This window comes from Chiloscyllium punctatum, chromosome 7, assembly GCF_047496795.1.
Source record: "Chiloscyllium punctatum isolate Juve2018m chromosome 7, sChiPun1.3, whole genome shotgun sequence".
In the NCBI taxonomy this organism is placed as follows: domain Eukaryota; kingdom Metazoa; phylum Chordata; class Chondrichthyes; order Orectolobiformes; family Hemiscylliidae; genus Chiloscyllium; species Chiloscyllium punctatum.
The window spans coordinates 124,482,177-124,500,277 of record NC_092745.1 but is presented as its reverse complement, the minus strand read 5'-3'; the positions used below and the strand labels follow the sequence as shown (position 1 = coordinate 124,500,277).

Genomic DNA, 18,101 nt, shown 5'->3' with positions numbered 1-18,101 from the left:
GTTAATCCAATAAACAGCGTTTCCCTATAAGTGAATGAATTTCTGATTGACTGCTAGGCAGCTGAGGGCATGCCCCTAATAGATGCTTCAACTACAACACTCACAGTTTGGAAGTTTGAACTTAGTAATCAAATTGTATTCAAGGATATTAATTGACGGGTGATTTATTAGTTATATGATAATGATATGTCAAGTGATCAGCATTAGTCAAACTGAATGACAATGGCATTGATGGGGACAGTTAAGTCGATAATACAAGCTATGTGTTGGACATATGATGTTTGAAGTTAATGATTTTATTTCTTCACTGCAATTTCAGAGATCCCAGAGACGCCCTGCCATTTAAATAATGAATGTCTTTCTGGAAGGATTAATGATACCTTGCATCAGGTATAGCCACATTTTGAATACGATAAGAAACCTATGCATAAAAACAAGTTCCTTTGTGCTTTATAATAAGACCGTGTGTGTCGAGCGACCTGATGTGCAAGCTGCTGTCATTTTGCAACAAACTCATATTTTAGCAATAAATTGAGATCGAGACAAACACACATTGAATTTGATGTGGCAATCTGAGGGGAGTTTTTTAAAACAGCTCGGTTCTTATAAGGCTGGCTTCGCTGAGGCGTGGCGTGTTTAAAATTCTTTGATTTGCTTTTTGGTTGAGAATGCAATGCCGGCATTTATTGCACTTCCCTCCTCGTGCCAATGCTGAGCTGCCTGAGCAATCTTGCAGTCTGTCAAGGGAAGGTGTACAGTCTGTTCTGATATACCGCGATAGTTCCGTTCCTGTATGACCCCATGTGATATGAAAATCACATCATAGCTGCACTGTTTAAACCGACGGGGCCGGAATCGAGTTATTGCCAATACAAGTAAGGAAAGTTCACGTTCTGGAAATGACCGTCTAAATTCTTCAATCACAATAAAGCCAACTTGCGCTGAAGAAACTCGCGTTCTAGCAGAACCGACTGTACTCTCAAAGTTGGCAGGATTTTGGGCCAGTCGATGCGGAAAGGATATTTCCGCCGAAGGGTGTCATGTGTAGACAGGCGGGAGGCTGGAAGAACACAGTGTGCCAGGCAGCATCAGGAGGTGGAGAATTCGATGTTTCAGGTGGAACCCTTTTTCAGGACTGGGGGTGGGTGTAGGGGAAGTTGCAGATAAAGGGTGTGGCGAGGGGGGGGACAGGGTGGTGAAGTGGGGATAGGTGAAGACAGGTAGAGGGTAAGACCTCGTTGGTCAATGGGAGGAATGAAGCCAGATGTCATGAAACAGAGGCATGGAGATGGTAGTGTTTTATTATAACCATTTACAAGTCATGGGTATGACTGATGGGGGTCGGCATTTATGATCGACCCATAATTGATCCTGAGAAGATGGTGGTGTGCGATAGTTTGGACCACTGCAGCTTTATACAGCTGCTTTGCACAGCTCTGCCATTCCAGCGGGACGTTAAGAGTCAGACACCCTGTTGAGGTTCTCCAGCCATATACAGACCAGTTCACTGTAGGACACACAGTGGCTCAGTAGTTAGCAGTGCTGCCTCACAGCACCAGAGACCTGGGTTCTATTCCAGCCTTGGATGATTGTCAGCATAGAGTTTGCACAATGTACCTGTGGGTTTCCTCTGGATGTTCCAGTTTCCTCCCACACTCCAAAGACGTGCAGGCTAAGTGGATGGGTCATCCTGAATTGCCATAATGTATAGATTAGGTGGGTAAGGCATAGCAAATGTAGAGCTACAAGAATAGGGTGAGGGAGCTGGGTCTCGGTCTGGATGGACTGCTTTACAGATGTTCGGTTTGGACCCGATGGGCTGAATGACCATGTTCTGTCCTGTTGAGATTCTATGATCCCTTCCAAAAAGGGTGATTGTGAAAGCAGATTTTGAGAAGATTTGTAGCTCAAGTTGAGGTTCTGGATGTAGGTTTGCTCGTTGAGCTGGAAGGTTCATTTTCAGACGTTGCATCACCATAACATTATCCCGCTTCATCCAGAGGCTCACTGAAAATGTTACCTATTATGGGGACAAAACGTCTGAAAATGAAACTTCCAGCTCAGCGAGCAAACTTACATCCAGGATGATTGTGAACCAGACAATGGTTTTCTTAGACTCCCTATACCTAGAGATGTATCAGGTGGACACCATACATGTTTCTGGAGCTAGTCTTTCCTGAAACAGATCTCCTAGTCTAATGCCAGAGACTACAGTAAGGCCTCACAAAGTGAGGATTGGGATCATGAAGTGAGGTTGTGTGATCCAAGGTTGCAATGGCTTCCACAGAACTTTGCCCCTAATCTATCAGGATTTCTTACCCTAACGTCTGCTTTCAAGTCTTCCTGCCCCCACCTGAATATCCACAAACGTCTTAATCCCACCCTCACTGAGTTCTCACTGAGGGCTCAGGACAATTTTCAACTTTCAAGATGAGATCACAATCAGGAAGCACTGAGCTGTATGTTGGTGGGTCCGGTCCTCATAAAGCAGGACAAGAAGCTTGTCTTGCTCTTACCATCAGCCATAGACGTGTTGGAAAGATTTTTAGATTGACAATCGTCCTGTCCAGCCCATATTTTAATTGCACGTTCCTTGGTCAGCATGTCTTGGAGTGAGGTTTTCACCCAGAGCTCCTGACACAGAGGCAGGGACAGTACCATTGAACTACAGAATTATTACAGCACAAAAAGAGGCCAATCAGCTCATCATGCCTGCATTGGCTCTAATATCTAGTACCAATCTCTTGCCTTTTCCCAATATCCTTGCAGACCATGATGTCCAAAGAACCATCCAAAAGCTTCTTGAATTCTTCAGTGCATCATAAGACTTCCTCTATAGTCACCATTACTAACCTTTTGAGTTTCATCAATTTCAGATTTACTTAATTAACAGAATTGAGATTCCCACATGTGTTGATAAAGTATCAGTCAAGTATACGGATTACTACCCCAGTGATATGCCACTATTCCATCATATCCCCATATACCTGTTGCCTTTGTCCTTCTGTATGTTGGTGCCCACAGAGTCAGGAGGAAGAGAGTTGGGAAAGATAATTCCCATTGACATCATAATCTTTTGTTCCCTGCTGTAAAGAGTGGATGTTATGTGCCTGCTTCAACTGCAATGCCTACTGCAGTTGAATAGCCTGCGTAGAGCTCATTTTACTTCTGTACAATACCCGCTGGTGATACAAACCAATCTGGCATTGGTGGGGTCAGAAACACCTCCCTGAGAGGGAGAGTGAGAGAATGAAGATAGATTTTAGCATTGAAGAACTTACAGCTCAGTCCTGGATACCTATTATTTGCACTTCTGAGGGAAAATATACCTAACTTGTGAAAAATATATTGGCAAGGTGCACTGGTAATATCATTTTACTTTGTCCTGTGTTCAAACCACTGCATATTATGTATTCGTTCATTCACTTGATATGAGCGAGTGGACCAGTATTTGTTGCCCATTCCTGATTGACCTTGAGAAGGAGACTGTGGTGAACTGCCTTCTTGAACAGTTTGAAGTCCATGTGGGATGCCCACAGAGCTGGAAGGGAGGGTGTTCAAGGGTTTTGACCCAGCGACAGTGCAGGAACAGCGATATTGCTATGAGCCATGTTAGTGAGTGGCTTGGAGGGGAAGATGCAAGCACGTAATATTCCTTTGCATCTGCAGCCCTTACCTTTCTAAGGTGGCATAGGTCATGGGGTTTGGAAGATGCCAAGCATCTTTTAAGGAATACACAGTTCAAACACGATGGAGAAAGTGAGGACTGCAGATGCTGGAGATCAGAGCTGAAAAATGTGTTGCTGGAAAAGCGCAGCAGGTCAGGCAGGATCCAAAGAGCAGGAGAATCGACGTTTCGGGCATAAGCCCTTCATCAGGAATGAGGAGGGTGTGCCAAGCAGGCTGAGATAAGAGGTAGGGGAGAGGGACTTGGGGGAGGGGCGTTGGGAATGCGATAGGTGGAAGGAGGTCAAGGTGAGGGTGATAGGCCAGAGAGGGGGTGGAGGCGGAGAGGTCAGGAAGAAGATTGCAGGTCAAGAAGGCGGGGCTGAGTCCGGGGTTGGGACTGAGATAAGGTGGGGGGAGGTGAAATGAGGAAGCTGGAGAAATCTGCACTCATCCCGTGTGGTTAGAGGGTTCCTAGGCGGAAGATGAGGTGCTCTTCCTCCAGGCGTCGTGTTGCCATGGTCTGGCGATGGAGGAGGCCAAGGACCTGCATATCCTTGGTGGAGTGGGAGGGGGAGTTAAAGTGTTCAGCCACGGGGTGGTTGGGTTGGTTGGTGCGGGTGTCCCAGAGGTGTTCTCTGAAATATTCTGCAAATAGGCAGCCTGTCTCCCCACTTGCGCCCCGGAGTTCCATCGCCGAATCTACTTCTGCTCCCAGTGATGTCACTCACCTGCACAGCGACACGCCGCATGCGTCTCCACCTCCACGCCGATCTCCGCCACAACGCCCAACTCCGCCCCCATGCCTAACTCCACCTACACGCCTAACTCCACCCACATGCCTAACTCCGCCCCCACTTCCAGCACCAGCCCCACACCAGGTCCTAGCTCCCAGCCCTGCCGTATTTTCCCCATCCCTCCAGACCTCCCCCTCTCTGAGGATGAAAGATTAGTCCTCAGCAGAAGCCTCACCTTCATCCCCCTACGCTCCCGGATTAACAAGTTCAACACTCGGTGAGACATCAAACAATTCTTCCGTCGCCTTCGCCTCCACGCCTACTTCTTCAACCAGGATTCTCGCCCACCCTCTGACGGCCCCTTCTCCCGCCTCCAACACACCCCATCCACCTGGACACCCCGTGCTGGCCTCTTACCCATCCTCGATCTCTTCATAGCCAACTGCAGCCGTGACATTAACCGCCTCAACCTGTCCACCCCTCTTACCCACTCCAACCTCTCACCCTCACAATGTGCAGCCCTCCACTCCCTCCGCTCCAACCCCAACCTCACTATCAAACCGGCAGATAAGGGAGGCGCGGTGGTAGTTTGGCGCACCGACCTTTATACCGCTGAGGCTAAACGCCAGCTCGCGGACACCTCCTCCTACTGCCCCCTTGACCATGACCCCACCTCCCACCACCAAACCATCATCTCCCAGACCATCCATATCCTCATCACCTCAGGGGATCTCCCATCCACCGCCTCCAACCTCATAATCCCATAAACCCGCACTGCCCGTTTCTACCTCCTGCCCAAAATCCACAAACCTGACTGCCCCAGCCGACCCATTGTCTCAGCCTGCTCCTGCCCCACCGAACTCATCTCTGCATACCTCGACACTGTCCTGTCCCTCTTAGTCCAAGAACTCCCCACCTACGTTCGGGACACCACCCATGCCCTCCACCTCCTCCATGATTTTCGCTTCCCCGGTCCCCAACACCTTATCTTCACCATGGACATCCAGTCCCTGTACACCTCCATCCCCCCTCACGAAGGACTCAAAGCCCTCCGCTTCTTCCTTTCCCGCCGTACCAACCAATACCCTTCCACTGACACCCTCCTTCGACTACCTGAACTGGTCCTCACCCTGAACAACTTCTCTTTCCAATCCTCCCACTTCCCCCAAACCAAAGGAGTAGCCATGGGCACCCGCATGGGCCCCAGCTATGCCTGCCTCTTCGTATGATATGTGGAACAGTCCATCTTCCGCAGCTACACTGGCACCATCCCCCCACCTTTTCCTCCGCTACATTGATGACTGTATCGGCACTACCTCATGCTCCCACGAGGAGGTTGAACAGTTCATCCACTTTACTAACACCTTCCACTCTGACCTCAAATTTACCTGGACCGTCTCAGACTCCTCCCTCCCCTTCCGAGACCTCTCCATTTCTATCTCGGGCGACCGACTCAACACAGACATTTACTACAAACTGCCCGACTCCCACAGCTACCTAGATTACACCTCCTCCCACCCTGCCCCCTGTAAAAACGCCATCCCATATTCCCAATTCCTTCGCCTCCGCCGCATCTGCTCCCAGGAGAGCCAATTCCACTACCGAACAACTCAAATGGCCTCCTTCTTCAAAGACCGCAATTTCCCCTCAGACGTGGTTGATGATGCTCTCCACTGCATCTCCTCCACTTCCCGCTCCTCCGCCCTTGAGCCCCGCCCCTCCAATCACCACCAGGACAGAACCCACTGGTCCTCACCTACCACCCCACCAACCTCCAGATACATCGTACCATCCTTCGTCATTTCCGCCACCTCCAAACAGACCCCACCACCAGGGATATATTCCCCTCCCCTCCCCATCTGCTTTCCAGAAAGACCACTCCCTCCACGACTCCCTCGTCAGGTCCACACCCCTCACCAACCCAACCTCCACTCCCGGCACCTTCCCCTGCAACCGCAAGAAAACATGCGCACACATCTCCCCCCTCACTTCCCTCCAAGGACCCAAGGGATCCTTCCATATCCGTCACAAATTTACCTGCACCTCCACACACATCATTTACTGCATCTGCTGCACCCGATGTGGCCTCGTCTACATTGGGGAGACAGCCCACCTTCTTGCGGAACGTTTCGGAGAACACCTCTGGGACACCAACCAAACCAACCCAAGCACCCCGTGGCTCAACACTTCAACTCCCCCTCCCACTCCACCAAGGACATGCAGGTCCTTGACCTCCTCCATCGCCAGACCCTGGCAACATGACACCTGGAGGAAGAGCGCCTCATCTTCCACCTAGGAACCCTCCAACCACAAGGGATGAATGGAGATTTCTCCAGCTTCTTCATTTCCCCTCCCTCCACCTTATCTCAGTCCCAACCCCCGGACTCAGCACCGCCTTCTTGACCTGCAATCTTCTTCCCGACCTCTCCGCCCCCATCCCCTCTCCGGCCTATCACCCTCACCTTAACCTCCTTCCACCTATCGCATTCCCAATGCCCCTCCCCCAAGTCCCTCCTCCCTACCTTTTATCTTAGCCTGCTTGGCACACCCTCCTCATTCCTGAAGAAGGGCTTATGCCCGAAACGTCGATTCTCCTGTTCCTTGGATGCTGCCTGACCTGCTGCGCTTTTCCAGCACCACATTTTTCAGTTCAAACAGGATCCCAATAGCTGAGTGGTATTGTGGAGCGTGCATCAGTTCCAAAGGCAATCAACTGGGTTTGGTCTTTGTTGATAGATTAGCAGCATCAAAGAACCACGTGCTGTTCTGGAGGAGATTGCTCGAAACACCACTGGAGGCCTTTCAGCCACTGAAGTCCTTTTATATGTTGAAGTCCTCTCAAGATCAATCCCAACGCTGAGTGCAATCAACGAGACGATACCCGACAGAAGAGAGATCACCAATGCCACGATGAAGGTAGGTTAGTTAGAATGCATGGTGCTTCTTGTTTTATTACACGATGAGTGCTTGAAATCTTTATACTGACCATTGAAAGTCGAAAAGTGTGGCACTGGCAAAGCACAGCAGATCAGGCAGCATCCGAGGAGCAGGAGAGTCGACAATTTGGGCATAAGTCCTTCATCAGGAATGTGTTATCAGAAAGGGCTTATGCCCGAAACGTCGACTCTCCTGCTCCTTGGATGCTGCCTGACCTGCTGTGTTTTTCCAGCGCCACACTTCACAACTCTGACTCTCCAACATCTGCAGTCCTCACTTTCTCTTAGTCCCTGTGTCGAAAGTCAAACTAACTCCCATCTTTCCCGTGCACACAAACTCTAGGCACTGGTTAAGACAGTGAACAATCTTTTAAAACCAGATGAAATGGCAGTGTGGAACGAAATTGGAGATAAGGAAAGGAGGAGAAGTGCCACAAAGCTGCTCCACGCTATGGAGACATCGGCCCTTGGCATCTCACATAACTTGAAAAGGACGACGGAGCTCATATTTAAAGAGAGCGATGTTGGTGAGTTGGGCAGGAAAGTGGAGTTGAGGGAAACATGAGATCAGCCATGACTGTACTAAATGGTGCAAGATTAGAGTGGTGTTAGAAAAGCACAGCAGGTCAGGCAGCATCTGAGGAGCAGGAAAATCGGCGTTTCTTCTTGATGAAGGGCTCCTGCCCGAAATGTCGATTTTCCTGCTCCTCGGATGATGCCTACCCTGCTGTGTTTTTCCAGCACCACTCTAATCTTGACTCTAATCTCCAGCATCTGCAGTCTTCACTTTCGCTTGTACTAAATGGCGCTGTCAGCTCAAAGGGCTAAATGGCCGACTGCTGCTCCTAATTCTTATATCCTTTTGAGAGAAAAGCAGCGCTGTGGGTATAGTATTTCCCACATGGGATTGTTAAGAGTTTAAGTAAATTTGTGGTACTCTTTTCTCAACATTTACTTCTCATGTACTCATCAAAGAATGCTTCAACTCTACCACTTTTTTTTTGAGTCAATATTTTTCATGTTGTCAGCTCCCAGCATCTCATTCAAATTCCAGTCAGCCTTGATCTACGGCAAGGTTCTGTAGCAAGGAAGAGAGGCTTGCAATTTTTACATCAGAGGATGCCCAAAACGTGAACGATTGACTTTGTTTGAGACGTATTGTGGAAAGAGCAGCAGCCAATGTGCAAACAGAAGTACAGCAGGGAAGTCTCCATGAAAATGAGTACTTTTCGTCAATATTCACCCAGGAAAAAGGCAATGTAGTCGAGGAGAATACAGAAATACAGACTACTAGACTAAATGGGATTGAGGTGCATACAGAGGAGGTGTTAGCAATTCTGGAAAGTGTAAAAATAGAAAAGTCTCCTGGGCCGGATGGGATTTAACCTAGGATTCTCTGGGAAGCCAGGGAGGAGATTGCAGAGTCTTTGGCTTTGATCTTTATGTCGTCATTGTTGACAGGAATAGTGCCAGAAGACTGGAGGATAGCAAATGTTGTCCCTTGTATAGAAGGAGAGTCAGGACACCCTTGATAACTGTAGACCTGTGAGCTTTACTTCGGTTGTGGGTAAAGAGTAGTAAGGGTATGGAATGCTTTGTCTGCATCGGTCGTAGATTTGCCAAGTTTAAGTGCATTTAAGTCAGCATTGGACAGGCAAATGGACGTACATGGAATAGTGTAGGTGGGATGGGCTTCAGATTAGTATGACAGGGCGGCGCAACATCGAGGGCCAAAGGGCCTGTACTGCGCTGTAATGTTCTATGTTCTATGTTCTATGTAAAATGTTGAAAAGGGTTATAAGAAGTAGGATTTATAATCATCTAGAAAGGAATAAGTTGATTAGGGATAATCAACGTGGTTTTGTGAAGGGTGGGTCATGCCTCACAAACCTTATTGAGTTCTTTGAGGTGGTGACCAAACAGGTGGATAAGGGTAAAGTGGTTGATGTGGTGTATATGGATTTCAGTAAGGGGTTTGATAAGGTTCCCCATGATAGGCTATTGCACAAAATACTGAGGCATGGAATTGAGGGTGATTTAGTGATTTGGATCAGAAATTGGATAGCTGAAAGAAGACACAGGGTGGTGGTTGATGGGAAATATTCACCCTGGAGTTCAGTTACTAGTGGGGTACTGCAAGGATCTGTTTTGGGTCCACTGTTTTTTGTCATTTTTATAAATGACCTGGATGAGGGTATAGAAGGTTGGGTTAGTAAATTTGAAGATGACACTAAGGTTGGTAGAGTTGTGGATCGTAATGAAGGATGTTGTGGGTTACAGAGAGACATAGATAAACTGCAGAGATGGGATGAGAGGTGACAAATGGAGTTTAATGTGGAGAAGTGTGAGGTGATTCACTTTGGAAGGAGTAACAGGAATGCAGAGTACTAGGTTGATGGTAAGATTATTGGTAGTGTGGTTGAGCAGAGAGATCTTGGTGTCCAGGTACATTGATCCCTGAAATGTTGCCACCCAGGTTGATAGGGTTGTTAAGAAGGCATGTGGTGTGTTAGCTTTTATTGGTAGAGGAACTGAGTTTTGGAACCATGAGATCATGCTCCAGCTGTACAAACGTCTGGTGTGGCCACATTTAGGGTTTTGTGTAAAGTTCTGGTCACCGCATTATAGGATGGATGTGGAAACTTTGGAAAAGGTTCAGAGGAGATTTACTAGGATGTTGCCTGGTATGGAGGGAAGGTCTTATGAGGAAAGACTGCGGGACTTGAGGCTGTTTTCATTAGGGAGAAGAAGGTTGAGAGGTGACTTAATTGAGACATATAAGATAATCAGAGGGTTAGATAGGTTGGACAGTGAGGCCCTTTTTCCTTGGATGGCAATGGCTAGCATGAGGGGGCATAGCTTTAAGTTGAGGGGTGATAGATATAGGACAGATGTCAGAGATAGTTTCTTTACTCAGAGAGTAGTAGGGGTGTGGAACGCATTGCCTGCAACAGTACTAAACTCACAAACTTTAAGGGCATTTAAATGGTCATTGGATATGAATATGGATGAGTATGATGAAGTCCTTTTGCCCGAAATGTCAATTTTCCTGCTCCTCGGTTGCTGCCTGACCTGCTGTGCTTTTCCAGCACCACTCTGATCTTGACTCTAATCTCCAGCATCTGCAGTCCCCACCTCCACCTATATGGACGGGAACGGAATAGTGCAGGTTAGATGGGCTTCAGATTGGTTCCACAGGTCGGCGCAATATCGAGGGTTGAAGGGCCTGTACTGTGCTGTAATGTTCTATATTCAATGTTCTTGAAAGTAGCGTCATGGGATTCTTTACATCCACCTCAGAGAGCAGACAAAGCCTCAGTTTCACTTGTCATCTGAACAATGTTGCAGCCAAGACACTCTAGCGTAGTGTAGTATCAGAGACTACGATACCTCATGTTTAAAGAACTATCCCCTGAGATATAGGATCAGATGTAGGCCATTCAGCCCATTAAGCAGTGTCAGCAGCCATTTTCGTCATCTGCCAGTGTCCCGAGCTCTGGAAATCCATCCCCACTTTGCTCTATTCTCTCCACTTCTCATTTAACTCACTCTTCCGAACACGCCTCTTTGGCTCCGCTTCTGGTCATCTATCCTAATACCTCCTTATCTGGCTCAGTGTAACTTCTGTCTGATAATAAATTCTGCAAAGTGCCTTGGGACATTTTGCAATTTAAAACTGGTTAAATAAGAGCACTTGCAGGGGGAGATTACTAGCGGATCATGCGGGGTTTACATTGAGACAAATGGAAATCCTATTCTGTAAGTAGAAGCTTACCTGCAATAAAAAGGCAAATTTTATGCTAATAATTTGAATCAATTACAAAGAAAAATGGTTCATGTCATTTCCAAGCAGCGCAGGCTTACAGCAAGTGAGCTGAATGAGTGGTTAGTTTAAAGAAAAAGTACAGTTGGCGGAAATCTGAAGCCAATGCAAATAGTGAAGAGAATGCAAAACACTACAGTTTCTGGAGAGAATAGGTGAGATTCCTGTTAATGTGTGAAACAAGTTATGGCGAGGAAGAAATATGCCAAGGTTCCATCATGAAGCCTTGTAAAAAAGCTGAAATTACCCTGCCCATGAGCACTAAGCATCATGTATTGTTACAACGAAATAAACTTTCCACAGAATGTCTGACGCTGGCACTTAATAGCATAAGGACTCTTTTAATAATGAGATTTGTGCCCTGTAATATCATGCTCAGGAAAGTAAACAATTGATCAGTCTCCTTGCTTCAGGCAACAAATTGTACCGAGGTTTTCAAATTTAAAATTTTATAAGTTTTAATGTTTCTTTATTCATACTGTCCCTTTTCACTCCCTGTTTTTCCCCTCGCTCTTTATTTTGCTATGTATATTTAATCTGACATTAATTCTCCCTACTTCCTCTTTGACCTGTCCTCGCTTTCTCTCCCGTACCCCTAAAACTCATTGGTTACAGCATAGACTATTTATCCAAAACCCCAGGTGTCCCATTCCCATCGCTGAGATCATTATCAGCTTTTACTTCTCTCAAAAGATTTTGAACTAAATGTGGATGAAATGAATCTAATGAGTGGAATGCACCAGTAAACTCTCGGATAATGCTTTGTGAACTACCATCACACTTTTCATGTGTGTGCTGTTCAAAGCTCATTGTAGCCCTTTCACTCTTTAGAGGCTCATTCTGTCAAAATGCGCCAGTTTTTTTTTGCAATTGCTAATTACCTCCTTAAATTTTCAGACCATGCAGCGATGATATTCTCTTCCTTCATTTTATTTTTCTTTGAAATCTTCCCTCCATAACATCCCTTGCATATACATTTCCTCATAAGATGTGCCCAGGCACCATCTCAGTCACTCCATAACTTCTTCCCACACATTTCATTGTACACTTAGTCTCCTCAGCATTTTGACATCTGTTAGTTTTTCTGTCTAGTTAATCCTTTCCACTCTCTTCCAAGTGAAGATATTCAGCAAGTTGGTCTCTCTCTCTCTTGTACCATCAGCTCCAAGTCTAACGTCCACACCCACCACCCTGGGCGGCACGGTGGTTCGGTGGTTTGCACTGCTGACTCACAGCACCAGGGTCCCAGGTTCAATTCCCAGCCTTGGGTGACTGTCGGTGGAGTTTGTACATTTTCCCTGTGTCTGTGTGGGTTTGCTCCAGTTTCCTCCCACAGTCCAAAGATGTGCAGGTCAGGTGAATTGGCCATGTTAAATTGCCCATAGTGTTAGGTGCATGAGTTAGAGGGAAATGGGTCTGGGTGGGTTACTTTTCCGAGGGTCGGTGTGGACTTGTTGGGCCGAAGGGCCTGTTTCCACAGTGTAGGGAATCTAATCGAACAATATCCCAAATCAAGCTCTTTGTAACTTTCTCCTTGAGTTATAGAAATGTACATCACAGAAACAGACCTTTCAGTCCAATTAGAACATGCTGACCAGATATCATAAATTAACTGAGTCTCATTTGCCAGCATTTGGTCCATATCCCTCTCAACCCTTCCTATTCATATACCCATCCAGCTGCTTTTCAAATGTTGTAATTGTACCAGCCTCCACCACTTCCTCTGGCACCTTATTCCATACACGTACCACCCTCTGGTAAAAAAGTTGCCTCGTGAGTCCTTTTTAAATCTTTCCCCCCTCACCTTAAACCTGCTCCCTCTAGTTTTGCACTTCCGTACCCTTGGAAAAAGACCTTGGCTTTCACTTTATCCATGCCCCTCCTGGTTTTATAAACTTCAGTGACATCACTCCTCAGTATCAGACACTCCAGGGAAAACAGCCCCAGCCTGTTCAGCCTCTCCCGATAGCTCAAATCCTCCAACCCTGGCAACATCCTTGTAAATCTTCCCTGAACCCTTTCATGTTTCACAATATCCTTCCTGTAGCAGGGTGACCAGAACTGAATGCAGTATTACACAATTGGTCTTATCAATGTCCTGTATAGCCACAACATGACATCTCAGCACCTTTATTCAGTGCACTGACCAATAAAGGAAAGCATACCAAATGCCTCCTTCACTGCCCTGTCTACCTGTGACTCTACTTTCAAGGAGCTATGAACCTGTACTCCAAGGTCTCTTTGTTCAGCAACACTCCCCAGAACCTTATTGTTAATTGTGTAAGTCCTGCCCTGATATGCTTTTCCAAAATGAAGCACCTCACATTTATCTAAATTAAACTCCATCTGCCACTCCTCAACCTATATAATCAAGGTCCCGTTGTACTCAGAGGTAAGCTTCTTTGCTGTCCACTCCATCACCAATTTTGGTGTCATCTGCAAACTGACTAACTATACCTCCTACCTTCACATTCAAATAATTTATATAAATGACAAAAAACAGTGGATCCACAGTGGATCCTTGCCACACAATGCTAGTCACAGGCCTCCAGTCTGAAAAACAACTCTCCACCACCCTCTGTAGTATGGGCCTGAAAAATAAGAGGCAGGCAGTCAGTTGACATAACTTCAAAAAAAGGTACTCAGGAATAATAATTGTACAAAAAGCACAGGCAAACTGGAATGGAGCACGCTCGAAAAGTCAATCCTGGATACGGAAGTTCATTCCAAAAAGTGTGCAGGAGTCGAAAGAGGCAGTGTAGATGTGGGTGATGCTATTGCGTTCATTATCTTGACAATGCATTGAAGCGTTAGCAACTGAGGCAAGCTGACAGTCATGTGACTAGGAAATGCAAAGCTCTCATAACTCTCAGCAGAAACAGTAGCCTGAAAATATCTCTGTTGAAATTCAGTGTTGTGTTCCCAATTCTGTCTGTGAATTATTTATGGACCTTGTTGCGTTTTACTGACAGGTGTATGGTCTATGTTTATATTTAGAAGTGTCTGAGCAGACAGGGCTGACAATTCATGACTTATTAATGACACATATTTCTCTGCTCCCACAGCCCTTAAACTATACGCTTTTGATTTAAGCCGTGATAAGCAGCTCCGTCCTCATGCAAATCTGAATGGGAATCACATAAGTATCTCTCAACGGAAAACTGAAATGGCCAGCTACAATGGTAAGTAACAAGTGACTGACATACACTTCATGGTTACTGCTGAACAAAGAGATCTTGAGGTGCAGGTGCATTGCTCCTCGAAAGCGGATTTGCAAGTAGACAAGATAGTGAAGAAGGCGTTTGGTACACTGGCCTTGAGCAGAGGGTGGTGCACGTATGGAATGAGCTGCCAGAGGAAGTGATGGCAGCTGGTACAATTGCAACATTTAAAACGCATCTGGATGGGTATATGAATAGGAAGGGTTTGGAGGAATATGGGCCAAGTGCTGGCAAATGGGACTAGATTAATTCAGGTTATCTGGTGGGCATGGACTAGTTGGACCCAAGGGTCTGTTTCCGTGGTGTGCATCTGTAGGATCAGTTAGTAGTGGGGGTTCCTTGTCCTGTGTCAGCTATCAAAAATGTTTTCTCTTTGTATCCCACCAGGGACGCTCACTATCATTTTCCTGCAGTACAGCAGTATTGGCTCACTCTTTAGACTGTCTAACAGCTCGCAGGATGGGGACCACAATGGGACTGCGATACGACTGAACAATGTGGTGAACTCGCCCATTGTTGCTGCAGCAATCAAAGCGAACCCTCCATCTCTGTACCTCATGGATTACGTAGTGTTCACCCTGAAGCACCTCGAGGTCAGTGCCCACATATGCAATGGCAATCAAGTGTACCATGGTTGCAGTAGGAAGCTGTAGGGCTTCCTGTGCAAGGAGGGAACTAGAAAGTGTTCATTTGTGTTCAAGAAGCTAAAGGGAACCCATCACAGTCACTCCTGAGGCTGAGGGATTTGAATGATAGATCTCCGTGACCAGGATTTTTTGGATGGGTGTATTTTGCAGCCTGGCACCTGAAGCGTGAGCAGGGCATGCCTTCTCTTCCCACCCACCCCCACCCCCAAAAGCCCACATCCTTTCAAACATTTGGTAGAATGTTAAGTGGCTAAAGGCAAGACTTTTGCACCTGTTTGGGAAGGAAGTTCCAGTATCGTGAAGAGATTGGGATTTAGGTTTCAGAGGTGGTGGGAGGCACAGGGGAAGCTCTGAAGCAACGACACTCCCTGCCTTACTTGATACCAGCCCACACAGTTGGTGTTGGAGAAAGTGAGGACTGCAGATGTTGGAGATCAGAGTTGAGAGTGTAGTGCTGGAAAAGCACAGCAGGTCAAGCAGCATCCGAGGAGCAGGAGAATCGGCACTTTGGGCATAAGCTCTTCAACAGGAATCAGCCCGGATGAAGGGCTTATGCCCGAAATGTTGATTCTCCTGCTCCTCGGATGCTGCGTGACCTGCTGTGTTTTTCCAGCACCCACTCTCAACACACAGTTAGGGTTGCTGAGTTCCCACTTGATGTGATGAACACGAGCGATGGGGGTGGGTCGAGACACTTAAATTATAGAATCCCTACTGACCTTCCAAAGAGCATCCCACCTACACCCATACGATCTTTATAACCCTGCATTGACCGTGATTAATATACCTAGCCTGCACGTCTTTGGAGGAAACCCACGTGGAGAATGTGAAAATCCTCCACAGACAGTCACCCGAGGCTGGAATCGAACCCAGGTCCCTGGCACTGTGAGGGAGCAGTGCCAACCACTGAGCCACCATGCTGCTCCATGGCATTAATCAGGCACCTGGAGGCCTCAATAGTCCTAAGGGCAAGCAGTCTGCCCAACTTTCTGAGCCTGGTAAAATGAAAACTGCAAATGAGGCTGGGAAAGGGATGATGAGGCAGTGCTTAGGACACACACAGCATTTTACAAAACTGCCCACCATCACAGCCTTTTTGGCTGGGTCTGGTAAAATTCTGTCCAGTAAGTGAGATCTCATTCACAGTTCCCTTTACAACTAAGAAAATAACGACGCTTTGAAAATAAAACCAGGAAGATTTTCTTTTTATTATGCACAGTGGATGTAAAGGATTTAGTTCATATTCACACACGAAGGGTGACTGCAGGTTTGGGTCATAGTCTATGCCAATCCTAACTGAGGTGGAAGGGGTGGTTCAGTAGCTGTAGGCTGCATAAAGGTAACACCAAGCCAGTCCTGTCTGCTATCAGTGATCAAAGCCCATTCTCCCTCGATTTAATATCCCCATTAATCTTGACGTTCTGTTATTCAAGTAGCTAAAATTTGGCAGAATATTGAGTAAATACAAAGTGAATCAATAATTTAACTAGTAAATATTTAATACTTAAAACAAGAAAAGTTGGTTTGATAAATGTACCTCAGTATCTTTTAAAGGAAAACATCTAATTACTGGGAGTAATTTATTTGTCAAATGACCTTCATGTCATGATTCATTTAAACAGATTACAATTTTCACATCGATGATGAACAGCTTTGGCCTTTTTACATTTCTTTCTCTTGCTTTCCGCTTGGATGTTATATACAGGAATGTGTTATCTGTTGGCACGTAGCCTTTGAATCGAAAGTAAGTCTGTCTTTTCTCATTCTATCTGTGCTTTAGCCTCTGGAAAAGCAGAAAGCTGTGTGTGTGTTTTGGAATTACTCCACTGTCAGCATGGAGGGTGAGTGGGCCACAGAAGGTTGCAAGACCCTCCACTTCAATGCCACACACACCACGTGCCGATGTAGCCACCTGACCAATTTTGCGGTTCTGATGTCTTCCTTCCAGATCAGTGTAAGTATCAAAGCTCTACAGAGGGAGTCAGCAGCATGGAGAATGGCTTCAGTGTCACCAGCCACAGTCAGAAAGGTACAAGGTGGAGACAAGAAAGAAAGCATTTGCATTAATGTTGCACCTTTCACAACCCTTGGGTTGTTCTGAAGTGATTGACAGCCACTGAATTATTCGTTTGAAGCATTGTCGCTGTCATAATGAAGGATTCACGACCTATCCCTTGTAAACTCCCTCAGAAGGAAACGTGATACTTTTCCCAGCACCCGAACTATGTGTGCATTGCCAAGAAAGTTCAAAACTGTGGCAGAAGTGGGAAAATTAGATTCTCGACACTGAGATAAAGAATTCTGGTTTTCCACCTAAAGCTTTCAATGGTTAAATCAGCACCTGACTTCTCAGTGGTAGAGATCTGATTACGGTAGCTTTATATCTCATTTGTTGCTCTTCTCATCTCATGCCTGCGCTGGTTTCCATTTTTCCAGGGGCTGGTGAGAAACTAGAAGGTGCCAATTTCCAACATGGAAGTGAGAGTGGTAACCTTTCATGGCTGTAGCTTGGAGTTTCATCCTTGGGTTTGCATGTTGACCTCCACCCTCTGTCTAGTGAAGGTGGCAGAGGTAAATCCTCGCCTCACCATGGCCCATATCAAGCTATCCCATGACATATTTCAAAAACGCTTCCAACTAGGAGGACAAGGGCAGTAGATTCATTGAGTCACTTGAAATCTCCTCTCCAAGTCAGTCATCATCTTGACTGAGAAATGTTCCTTCACTGTCGCTGGGTCAAAATCCTGGAATCCCTCCCTAAGGGCATTGTGGGTTTACTACCACAAAGTGGATTGCAAGAGTTCAAGATGGCAGCTGAGTACCACTTTCTCCAGGGCAAACGCGAAATGGGCAATAAATGCTTGCCCAGCCAGCAATAAGCCACATCTATGAATGATTAGAAATGGCACAGTCCAGCATTGCTGCATTTTGAAGCTCACTGATACCTTACACAGTACGCTACTGTCAGGGCTTCACTTGCAGGAACATACGTCCATTTCATGCATTGGAACAAGATGCATTTCCAGCTATTCAGTTTGCTTTCTTAGCACCCACTCACTTTGCATTCCTTC

General features: G+C 46.4%; 1 protein-coding gene across 1 annotated transcript in view; it reads left to right on the top strand.

The window, feature by feature from the left end:
* adgrl4 (adhesion G protein-coupled receptor L4) overlaps window positions 1-18,101 on the top strand; it is a 160,967-nt gene that overhangs the window by 73,484 nt on the left and 69,382 nt on the right. Inside the window, exons 4-9 of the mRNA XM_072574788.1 lie at window positions 320-390; window positions 7,140-7,319; window positions 7,683-7,866; window positions 14,228-14,344; window positions 14,771-14,976; window positions 16,811-16,984. Of these exons, the coding sequence (XP_072430889.1) occupies window positions 320-390; window positions 7,140-7,319; window positions 7,683-7,866; window positions 14,228-14,344; window positions 14,771-14,976; window positions 16,811-16,984 (932 nt within the window). The remainder of the gene's footprint in view (window positions 1-319; window positions 391-7,139; window positions 7,320-7,682; window positions 7,867-14,227; window positions 14,345-14,770; window positions 14,977-16,810; window positions 16,985-18,101) is intronic.